Source organism: Stylophora pistillata, chromosome 10 (assembly GCF_964205215.1).
Source record: "Stylophora pistillata chromosome 10, jaStyPist1.2, whole genome shotgun sequence".
NCBI classification, from domain to species: Eukaryota; Metazoa; Cnidaria; class Anthozoa; order Scleractinia; family Pocilloporidae; genus Stylophora; species Stylophora pistillata.
Window position 1 is genome coordinate 13,874,548 of NC_142528.1, and position 12,561 is coordinate 13,887,108.

Below are 12,561 nucleotides of genomic sequence, written 5' to 3' on the forward strand. Positions count from 1 at the left end.
CCAATGAAGTTCGCGGCACGATTTTACGAGTGAAATATCTTGTATATTTCACCACGCACAAAACGGCTCCTTTAGGAGCCACCAAATCTTGAAAGTCAATTGTCAACGTATTAAACATGTTGGATGTTGTATCAAGCGAGGGACGATTCTACGAGTGAAATATCGGATCACTCAACGTTTCTGGTAAACCAGACCAAAAACTCTTGATCTAAAACGACCACGATACCTCGTTTTGCCACTCTGCGACAAACGCAAATTAAAAAATTAATAATTTAAACCCATATGCTTTTGTAACGGCAAACTTAGAATCCCTAACATTGTGTGATCGTTTCACGGACAAGCTACCGACAAGGTACCGACAGGTTACCGACACATTACCAACAGTCGGCCGACTGTCGGCCGACTGGCGGCCGACAGGTAGCCTATATTTCAGGCAAAACCTGTCGGCCGACAGACGACCAACTGTCGGCCGACAGACGACCAACTGTCGGCCGACAGACGACCAACTGTCGGCCGACAGTCGGCCGACAGTTGGTCGTCTGTCGGCCGACTGTCGGCCGACAGGTTTTTTGGGGAGCTCTTCTTCACAATTACCCCCAATCCCAAGAAGTTTGTAAGTCAATAAGGGAGTCAATGAACTCTAATAAGAGCTCCTGCTTGCAAGAAGTTTGCAGGTCAACTGGGGAGTCAATGAGCTCTGATGAGAGCTCCTGATTGCAAGAGGTTTGTCAATTGGGGAGTCAACAAGCTCTGAAGGGAGCTCCCAATTGCTAGAAGTTTTTTGGTGAGTCAGAGAGTCAATGACCTCTGATGAGAGCTTCTGATCACAAAATCTTTGTAGGTCAATCAGGTATTCAATGAGCTCTGATAAGAGCTGAATCAATAACTGCGAATATAAGAAAACCATACATGTGAATGGTGGTTTGAGAAATGAACATGAAAGCAGTCTTCACAGTAATGAACACTACTTAAGCAGTAGTGAAAAATTCATTTGAGAATGTCAAGTTCAGTAATGCCAAAAAATTGCACAGCCTTATCTCAAGTTTAGTGAACAAGACCACCCTCTTAGTTTTTGTCAGTTGTGACTGGTAAGAGATTGCAAAGATGGTGAGAAGTTGGTACCAACAAGATGCTTTCAAGATGGTTTGGGATATAGTGTCAGTAACATGAAATGGAGAACATCCTTTCCACCCTCCACCAGTGAAGTCAAATAATGAGGAGACACACAAAAGAAGGCTTCTTTCATCAATTTGGCTGCATCATAATTCAGTCACCTTTGTATATCGAGATATCATCACTTGTTACCCAGCTATGGTTCTGCACTGGGGCAAAGAACATGCTCTGCTATATTCTAAAACTTTGTCTCCTAGAAAAGCTTGGACAAGAGATTTGAAAGCTTCCATCAGCATTCTAGGGTTCTTGCAGGATTTGACATCACAAGTGACTTCTACCAGACTGGCAAAAGAAAGGCTTGGAAGGATCTTGTGAATAACACTTGTACAAACACTTACAGAACTTAGAGGACAAGTACCCTACTGCATGTAAAGCCGGTACAACAGCAGATGAAGTCAGGTATGATGCTGATAATTTCATGCATTAACCGACTGTCTTGTCATGTACTGTAAATGTAGGAGATTGGAAACTTGTTGGCTAATAGAATTTCAACATTTGTACCAAACTCAACTGTTCTCGATTGTCTACTTCTTAACATATTTGTCATAAGGGCTTTGTATATTTTAAGCTAACAACATCTGCCATTAATTTTATTGTTTTCAGTGTAACTTAAGAAAATTAGCGACAAAATATCAATAATTGACCCAAAACCATGATGACAGTTCTCCTTAAATAATAATTAAAATGGCAATGTTTGGTTTGAGCAATTGCAATTATCACTTGTTACGTAAAGTTACTCTTCTCCCTCCCCCCTCCCCCCACCACCAAAAAAATATAATATTTGGTCAAGTAGTTAAAAATGTCTATAAACCTGTACATGATGATACTTCCAAAAGCACCCCCACCCCCTCCCAGAAAAATCATAGTGTGACAAGTCACTGACCCCATAATTTGTGACTATGACTAACATGGCGAGGTTCTCTGTGTATCAACCTATCATAATTCAATGTCAATCCTTATAATTATGTAGTTGGGGTGCTCCATAGTGCTTTTTCAAGGCCTCAACTATTATCCCTTCCACTCCCTTGCAACTTTACTACACTGACAGGCAAGTAATGTAAAATAGGAAGATTGTCATGTCAAGGACACAGTCTCGCCATAATTCAAATTCTAACAAAATGTGTGGTCACCAGTAGCTCAAATTAATTTTTTGATCCCAAGAGGAAAAGGACAAAAACATATTTAGTATGAATGGAGTCTTTCCAAGTGTTTAACTTTCATTTCAATTCCCTGATGAAAAGCAGTTCAAAAATCAGGTAATCAAACTTTGATTTGCATTGTTGAAAATGTCTTTTATAGATTAAATGATTTATTACCATAATGAAAACCTGCAACATTAACACTTCAGCTTTTAATCTGTTTGCTACAAAAAAAGAAACAGAGACTGAACCTCCATCAGTGGCTGATGCATCCCCATCAGTAGCAACTGCAGCAACAGGGGCTTGTTCTGTCATCTTCTGTTGCTGACTTCGCGTAAATCTGGTGGGAGCAGGAGGGGTTGGTGGGAGCTTTCCCCATTCTTCCTCAAGCTCTTTCAGCTGGAAGGAAATTAGAGACGGAAAGGCATGTTGGACAGTTATTTGTCGCAAAAAGGTTTAACTTATCTTTTTTTCAAAATGTTTCAATCAGCAAACCCATTTTTCAAACTTGGTTTACCAACCAAAGACAAATGCAAAGCACACTCATGGCATTAAAAAAGTGGGTTACTGAAAAACCAAACTGACAAACCCAATTGTACAAAGTGCCACAGTAGGACCCCCATTGGAAAAACTAAGCAGATCACATAGACGAGGAATCCATGAACACAAAACAATCGTCCCAGCAAGCAGTCTTGCTTTAGCATCTTTACCTACTACTCAACTGCTCGCTAATAAATCACTGCAACTCTCCTTAACATTTACACACTTCACATAGCTTGATGTAAATTTTCCTTTGTTCTTTATATACGTGAACTGTTGAAGTCCCATGAAAAGTACTGTAAAGCACTTTAAAGCATATTCATATGGAAAATGCACCATATAAATTCACCAGTATCATTATTAATAGAGTCACGCACACTTGAGTGGCCCACTGCCAGAACTTATCCTGCTCTTCATGAAGTAACTAAGAGTCTTAATTACTAGCTATTCCCTGTCGATGAAATGCTAGACCACAGAAGACAGCCTTGTGGCATTCTTCAGATTTTCAATTCGCTAGTGCTGATTACATGGTTATATACATGTAACACTCCTACTCAAAGTGAAGCACTGCAAGAGTAGTGTCTAACACAAAAACACAACATAATCACCCCCTTCAGGCCTCGAGACCACACCTAACAATCCAAAACCACCATATGCATGCTAACCAATGGGACACCATGTCCCCATCAAAGATCTAATATGAATGTATATCAAACAGTCACACCATCTTTAACCAAACAAAAATTATAAGAAAAAAACATTGAAACTATTTGACCTCTGCTTCAAATAACACCACAACCTAAACAGACTAGACCTGCAAGCAACAATAAATGAGCTCATGCTTTACAGTAAATACTCTGTTTAAATGGTCAAAAAATATATTCCAACACTAAACTTTAAACTCTAACATAAATAAAGACATCAAAATCAATCTTGTTAAAACCATTGAGTCAAAATGATGAGTCTAAATCACCAAATATTACCGTAGTGTGCAGCGAGAGCCTTTCCACAGGAGTACCTGGGTCATTATGACGATTTTCAAGGCAACAAAAATTGGGTGTAACTGAAATACCGGTCTTCTTTTTCTTAGTGTTATAACATTTGTTTTGTTTTCCTTTCACAAAAGCTCTAAAAAGCACATTGGCTATGATCACCTCCATGTATTAGAACTTGAAAACCTAATTAACTAAAATTCATTCACAAAATAGTTTCAGATCCTTGAAATCTCTGTAGTGGGTATTTCAGCCTTGAGCAAATCACATCTGTGTAAAATTCCTATCTCTAAGATCCACTGGTCTGTTCTTAGTCCAGATGATGTAGAAAAAAATTAATAACAAAATTATAGTGCTGATCCTTGAAAGGTGGAATTATTCCATTCCATAAAAATTGAGAATAAGGCACTAATTAATAATTAACAGCTGGATATGAAATCTGTGGTTGGTTTATGTCCAAGATATCATGTTTTCCTTCTTCCCTAAATTATTAATAAAAGCCTTATGTTGAGTCAGCAGAAGAAGAATATTTTAACATAAATACGGGGTTAAAAGAAGAATTACATGTTCTACTCCTGACAATTTTTAACATCATGACTATTTCAGCAACATATGAGGCTACAGTGGGAAAAAAACTCACAAGTTTGCAATTTGAAAGTAAAACATTTCTTTTGTTGCTCCAGTAATTCATTTTTCATTTCTTACTCATTTGAGGAATATAAAAGTTCACAGTTCAAAGTAAAATAGTTTATAATCAATATCTTTAAAACACTTATTTTAGTTGGTATTACACTAATGTAACAGTCAAAAGATATTGCAAACTTGACAACAGATGAGTGAAAAATATCTCATCATGAACGTAGAAATCATGCATTTTTAGGTGAACAAAATTATTTTCAAAAACATTTGTCATCAAATTTTTATTGTGCCTTCACTAAATAACATGGCTAACAGTAACTTCCAATTGCCAATTTATTTTGTTGTCTAGATGAGAATATGCCTAAGTCTGTCAAATTTGAATGTGATGCTATTTGGTTTATTCTACTTGGTGTTGCCCTAAATTTTTGTCAGTCGCAAGAGTCTAAACCATCCAAAATTTCTAAAGGGAGCCCACACCTCCCTTGGAAAAGGAGGTCCTTCAGGCATTAAAAAAACCTGCCTGCTATTTTAAACAACCCATTTGATCCAAGCTACTAATTATGCATATAAATTCCCTTTTAGTTAATAATTACTAAGTTAAACAGGATGGAACTGACACAAGTTACTGTGCTTGAAAGAAGAAAGCTGGGATCCCACTAAAGCCATCTAAATTCACTTCACATAATAACAATCAACAGAAAATATCACTGTGACAATACATTTTTCCTAGTCAAAAAAAGTCATATGATCTGTGAACATCACAGATATTATGGGTACAGACCTGCACAGGCTTGATATTCTGTAACTGCTGCTTAAGTATGTCTCTTATCCACTTGTATATTTCTATGGCGAGGGTTTTAGCCTATAAGATAAACCCCACCAATAAATAAACCACAGCAATCACAATTATGCAGGTGAATAAAGGCTGATAGTTTCGAAAGAAACTGTTTGGGGCTGCATCGGTGGGAGTATCGAAATAATTTGGATATATCAACAAAGTTGAAGTGGTAAATTGGCCACCGTAACGATTACAAAAGCTAACATTTTGAGCGTTAGCCCTTCATCGGAGCGAAGGGCTAACGCTCGAAACGTCAGCTTTTGTAATCATTACGGTGGCCAATTTACCACTTCAACTTTGTTGATATATCCGAACAATTATGCAGGGTTTGACACCTGTCTACCTGCATTATAGCCACCAGGCTAATAATTTCTAAAATTTACTGGCCCAAAACACAACCTGGTAACCCAGATCAATTTCCCTCGAGGTCTACCGTATTTCTTCACCTATAAGCCGAGCGATTTTTTCAGTTTTCGACCCAAAATTTTGGGAGATTTTTCACGGAGAACGGGGTTCGGCTTATAGCCGAGGGTTTTACATTTTAAAAATATACAGTTGCTGAATAACTTTACCCCCCCGGCTTGTAGTCAAGTTAGCAATGAAGCAGAAGTAATAAAACACAACAAAAATAACTTCTGAATATTGGTTATTCACTTTTATGAAATTGGTGGCTCCTAAAGGAGCCGTTTGACGGATACGTGCAAGGGCTTTCAACCCAATGGTTTACTCGCCATCCGTTTCGTTTTCGCTGTCTGTGTCGAACTCGTTCTCTTCTATGTATTCATCATCTACTTCTGGGGTTTCCTCAGAGTAGACCACGTCGTCCTCTGTTCCGTCCAAGGCATTGGAAATACCGCAGGTCTTGAAGGATTTGACAACCATCTCTTCGGGTATCTCTGCCCATGCTTCCTTGATCCACCTGAGGACAAGATTTCTGCTTGGCGCCTTCTTCTTCCCAGCTGGGGTAAACTCAAATGGCCCAGATGTCATCCACGCCAAGTACTTTCGGCGCACATTATCTTTAAATGGCTTGTTTAGGCACTTATCCAAGGGCTGTACAACCGGGGTTAGGCCACCAGGGATAACTGCGACGTCAATGTTTCGCTGCTTCAGGTCATCTTTCACGGAATCGGTCAAGTGAGCTCGGAATGAGTCCCACACCAAAAGGGAACGCTCGGCACGGGGCAAACTCTGTCGAATCCATTCTCGGATGCCCTGTTCATCCATCCACCCTTTCTTATGGAAGGAAACACGAAGAGGATGCGGCACAACCAGATCTCTCGGTGTACGGACGCCTTTGAAGATGACTTTCGGTGGCACCTTTGCTCCATCGGCAGCAACAGCAAGAACGACGGTGAAGCTCCGCTTTTCCGCTCCGCAAGATTTTACTGGCACTGTTCGGCTTCCACTGAATTCCAGTGTTCGGTTCGATGGCAGCTCAAAACGCATGGGTGTCTCATCCATGTTGTAGATGCGGGATAAAGGGTAGTCGGCGCGTCTTCTTGCTGCAATGACGAAGCGATGAAAGCACACAATGTTCTCTTCGAGATCGGCGGGCAATCGCTGGGCCAGAGTTGTTTTGGTTCGCATGCTGACCGAGTGGCGTCGTTTCCATTTCTCGTACCATCCACGGGAAGCTTTGAAAGCAGGATCATCGGAGAGCTCTTTAGCTTTAAGGCGAAGGATCAATCCACTCACCGCAATACCTACGAAAAATAAAATAACAATCTTATTTTGCTGCGAGATAACCGTAGATTCGTGACTGCAGCACTCTTTTCGTGACATGTTATGAAATTGTCATGACAACAACATATTTCTGACCAATCAAAGTCTCTGTTTCCCACGCACTGAAAGACGATATCATTCAACTCTTCAAAAACTCTTAAAATTTTAGACAGAAAAGTAAATACCAACCTTGTTCTCTTTGCTGTGAAAACCACTCCATCACTTGCTGGTCTAGTTCGGGATATTTCGGAGTGAAACGGCCCATCGTCGCACGTTTTGCAGACATCTTCAGCTCTCCGGAAAGAATAGTCGCCTGGTCTCTTCTCCAGCGTCGTACCATGGACTCGCTTAGTCCATATTCTCGAGCGATTTCCGAGTTGTTTTCTACCGCTTCAGCTTCCGCGATAACTTTTATCTTGAAAGCCATACTATACGAGGAACGGCGTGCTTTAGGCATGATGATAAAAAGTGACAGCGACGAAAGGTATACTCGATAGATTGATACTTTGAAACGTTTAACTGAGATTATTATTGTTGTTGTGGTTAATCTGTTGTCGCGTGGTAGTATTTATACAGTTCGTTGGATCAATTGATATTCATATCTCTTGATTGGTTCGCTTTTTTTCTTTTGTGTTTATTGTAATTCATTAGGTTTTGTGTTTAGTGAGTCAATTTCTTATGTTTTCCGTGAGGTTCGCTTGCTCAAATGGCCAGTTACAATCAATAATTTCGCTCTCGGCTTATAGCCGATGGTTTTACCTTTTTTTTTGGGCAGCTTGAGTGTAGCGTAAAGACCCTGAAAGTCAGGGTCTCGGCTTATAGCCGAGATCGGCTTATAGGTGAAGAAATACGGTACTTCAACCCCAAATACGCAAATCTTCCCCTAAACTTATTGGTAGGGTCTTTTGAAATGATAAGGTATGATACAATCGCTTCAAGTGTAATACAATCATGTTAGGCGATGTGCAAGGCATCACAACATTGGTAGGGAGAAGACTAGGGAAAACATCGACCACTAAGCGCAGAGTCTGGGATTGAGCGATGTTCATATTCCACACGCAAGACAAAAAAAGACACTATAATGTATCATTTCTTTCAATTTTTCTACTAGCCAGCGGGCTATTAAATGTGGTTTTTTACTAGCCCAACCAAATTTTTACTAGCCTTGGGCTACCAGGCTAGTGGAGATGTTGAACCCTGATTATGATACATGTAAGTCACTTGTAATATATACAGCTGTTTTAAGGCTGGTTGGCAGAAAAAAGTGCATGAAAATACCTGCAACAATTCTGAAAAGTAATATCAGTGTGTCGACAAATTAGATGGCAGGCTAATAAATGGCTCATATCAAAATTCTTTGATCACATCCCATGTGCAATTTGGTACTGTTTTCTAACAACCCTCTCAACACAGCCGAGTAACCAGATAAAAAAACAAATTTATTTATACTTGGGAGTAAACAATCTAATGTCAGTAGAAGGAAGCAGAAGTTATTCCAAGAAATGAATCTTTGGGAAGAAAATTCATTCCTTTGAAGCTCATTAGTCTCCTGGACAAGGAACTCTTGAGGGACCTGATTAAACCCTTAACTGGTAAAAATGAATGCATGAGTAATCAAAGAAGAAAACTGTATCCTGACAGAAAGAGATTAAAGATGATTGACTCACCTCTTCTCTGACCATTTTGTCATTGTGATCAAATAGTTTGGGTAAAACTTTCACAATAGGTTTTAGACTGAAGACTTTACCACCAAACTCACTGTTAGGAGAGAAAAAATATAACCACTGCCAGCTGCAAACTTTGTCCAGTAATGTTGAAATATTACTCGTTCCCAAAAAATGTCTTTTCTTTGCTGTGTTTACTGCACCGCTCAAAACTCAGCGAGGCTAAACTCTAACAAAAGTTGAAAGGAGCCCCAGTGCCCTGAAATTCCAAATCCAGGATGCCCAGCATATGTTTTTAAAGAAAAAACTAAGATTCCCTTGTTGCCCAAAAGCAACAGCAAGGTGCCACAGCCACCAGGCACTGCTAGTCAGAGCACAACCCTGAAAAGTATGTTACCACCTCTTCTCTTATTTCCAGCGAGGTGCATCTCATTTCTCTTCATACTCACTTGAAGCCAGCGTACAGAAGACCACTGCTGCTATATGCTACATGTAGGTGTTGACAAAAAGTTCAATTGAACGCGAGATACTGTATGCAATATCGTAAGTTTTGCATTTCAAATATTTAAAACATTTCGAACAAAACATTTCGAACCAAAACATTTCAAGCCAAAACATTTCAAACCAAAACATTTCAAACCAAAGCCAGTCGAACTGGCTTTTGACCTGTGACCTGCACTTATATTCCTAAGATTTAGATTTAAAATCATTTGGCTTTGGGCTCATTAGGTTACCAGGAAGTTTATAAAACAAGCACAGCTGAGAGCAAAACAGCAAATAATCATGTAAAAAGAAAGCTAGAGTTTAAATCGGTAATGACTTAAGAAATTACTTGTCTGAACACTCTTTTCCAGCAATTGATATTTTAGTTTACTTTCTAGTTGTAGTTCTGTGGTGGAAACCACACTTTGCAAACTACAGTCAGTGTTCACCTTATTGCTTGACGCAACACACTTGTACAAGCTGCAACAATTTTGGGCTGTTTGTTCTCAAGTCCTTTCAAAACTTCTTCCTAAAATAGGAACAGATTTACACCATGAGAAAAAAGAAACTTTAACTCTGATGACTTGTTTCAGGCAATGTTATAATATTTTTTTCTCTCCATTTGTTACTTCTAAATACTGCCAATCATTAGTGCACATTACCTTTATGGACACATGGCCACCAAGCCACTAGCAAGCTGGACAAAACATGGAAAGCTTTGGGTTTAAGCCCTGACTGGGTCATTGCAGTGGTGGATCTAGGGGAGGGGCCCAAGGGGCCTATATACTAGATACTCCTAGTCACTTTGTGTAACAAATTTGAAGATTAACAAGAGGAGCTAGAGGCTCCTTCATAGAGGCCTAACCCTTCCTTCCTGTCCCAACTCATGTATAGACAGCAGAGAATCTGAGTACAAAAAGTTCTCTATATAGACCACTTTCATAAATGGCTGCCAGATTAATATTCTTTTGTTTAAATTTAAATTAGCCCTTCTGGCCTTGTTCTCCAGTACAAAATTCAAAAGAATACATTATCTCAAGTGAGGCCAGAAGGGCTAATTTAAATTTAAACAAAAGAATATTAATCCAACAACCATTTATGAAAGTGGTCTATTGCATGTTCCAGCAAATTTTATAGATGTTTAGTCAAAGGTCTCCAAAACTATAATATAAAATTATGAATGCTATTAATTACAAAATCAGGTAAAATCATTTCAAAAGTTAGGAAAGGCACCATGCATCTATTTCACTTACTTGAACAACATCTTGCTTTTCAACTTCTATGTACATCAAAATTATATTAATTCCCTTTTCTTTGGTTTTTGGTCTAGCATTCAGACACTTGGTTACTACTCCTGCTATTACATCACCAGCAACCCTGGAACAAAAGTTGACAACAAAAAAATGTTCATCATCTCTTTGTCAGGGTGTACTCTATGTACTTCCTACTCCAAAGAACACGAGGTACTTAAATTGGTCCAACCCAAAGATGGTCTTATTTCTTGGCTACACATTATTTGTGTCTGTCTTAAATTCCCTTTGCAATGACATTCTCAGCCTTGTGCCCACACTAATGATGAGGCATTGAGTTGTTACAAACAAACTTCCAAACTAAATGAATCTCAGAAATAAGTAGCAAGGCTGTGCTCTAGCAGCGCCCGCTCGCCTCAGGCGACTAACATTTGGTCCCGGGCGACTGAAAAAATATTCCAGTCGCCCAGCCAGGCACTTGGCCTCTTGTGCAGCATTCGCCTCTATAGTAAATCGGGCCATTGACTGCTACATTTTTATTTGGTTGATTTATAAGCATTACTAGCAGAAAAAAATATTCTTTTGTGCGACACGTTGTCGAATTGTTCATGTTCAAAGACAATTTCGCATGAACCCAAATAATAATTATTGATTGCGAAACAATATTACAAAAATATGCGTTGAACACCGCGATTTTCCTTGAGATGATCAATATGTGATTTATTTCAGTGTTTCGATGGATTTGGAAAGTGTAGTGCGTTTATCTTTATTTCAAACGAAGTTTGTTTCTATATGCAAATTTCCAGCAAGCCAGCATTGTTTGTAGGTGTTTATCGATCGCTGTGATAAGCAACTTGCAATTACTTTAGGAAGAATTAGCGAGAACCGAGCTTATAACGATTTCATATTTAGACTTGTTTACTTTGGTGCTTTCAAGTGAAAGTTCTAAGCAGTTTTAAAACATCCAAAGAAACAATTGCCATTTTGAAAAATAACGCAAGCTCACCACTAAAATAGCAACACGCTCTGTCGCGTGGTGTGGAAGTTTTAATTTTCAGGAAAAGGTTTAAAATATAGCTATTCCCACAGCTTTCTTGCAAGTGTTGGTAAAAAAATAAAAACGTTTCACTTTCAAAGCGCCACGATTTAGTAGAGATTACCTTTCCCAGTGGTTCTCATGGCCAGACTAGCAACTCTATTTTTAATTGTACCAGTAACTATCCAGTCGATTTTTTGTCCACTTTCTGAAAATTTCAGTTCTCCACATATACTCAGTTGCAATATATACGGCTTTTTCATTTTGCCCCTCACTTCTTTTACAAAAAATGGACGAATAAGGAAATTTTTACAGAAAATCTCTTAATGCAGGAGGTAAACTATTCTATTTTGGTCATTTGGCCTTTTGCTTTACATAAAATCAGCACGCTTCACAGATGACTCAATCAAGCTGTAGAATGGTGATCTTAAAGATCACAAACGCTGTGAAAAAAATATTAAGGAGATGGATCCATTAACTGGGAGTCAAACTTGTTTGTACTGAAAAGGAGCCAGAAGTTATCTGATAATGGATTATATATGGTAGACAGCTACACCAAAAGTTAAATGCTTTCTGAACAGCTCAAATTATTGAAATTTATGGTTTTATTAAATATTAATTGATTAAAATGTGAAATAAGTTAATTATAAATTATTAACTGTTTGATTAATTAATTAATTAATTAATTAAGAAATTAATTAATTTTGGGGTGACCAACTTGGAGGGCTGGGCACCCCAGCTGCAATGGTTGGGAGCCCAAAGGGCTCCCTGAAAATTTTCTTAGAGCACAGCCTTGAGTCCTGTGTAACTTTAATCTTTTGTAAAAAATTCAAAGCCTGAACACCAACTGCATCAGGTCCTTTAATTTCTAGTTCCACAAAAATAACAAACTTTGAGGTTTGAGATTATCATTAGCAATGCTTTCTTATCTAAAAAAAATTATGGTTAATAACCCTTAAGCCTTGATTACTAGGTGATTAAATTCCCATGAGCAAGTAAACAAATTCATCATCCATCTATACACATGAATTATCAAATGAATGTGATAATCAGGACTCAACACTAACGGTAGCCCACTGGCC

At 38.6% G+C, this 12,561-nt stretch overlaps 1 protein-coding gene across 1 annotated transcript in view; it reads right to left on the minus strand.

Moving 5' to 3' along the window:
* LOC111322800 (cytoskeleton-associated protein 5) overlaps positions 1-12,561 on the minus strand; it is a 45,579-nt gene that overhangs the window by 32,117 nt on the left and 901 nt on the right. The window contains exons 3-7 of the mRNA XM_022925975.2: positions 10,447-10,570; positions 9,643-9,722; positions 8,714-8,804; positions 5,265-5,345; positions 2,564-2,711 (exon numbers count right to left, since the gene is read on the minus strand). Coding sequence (XP_022781710.2) covers positions 2,564-2,711; positions 5,265-5,345; positions 8,714-8,804; positions 9,643-9,722; positions 10,447-10,570 — 524 coding nt within the window. The remainder of the gene's footprint in view (positions 1-2,563; positions 2,712-5,264; positions 5,346-8,713; positions 8,805-9,642; positions 9,723-10,446; positions 10,571-12,561) is intronic.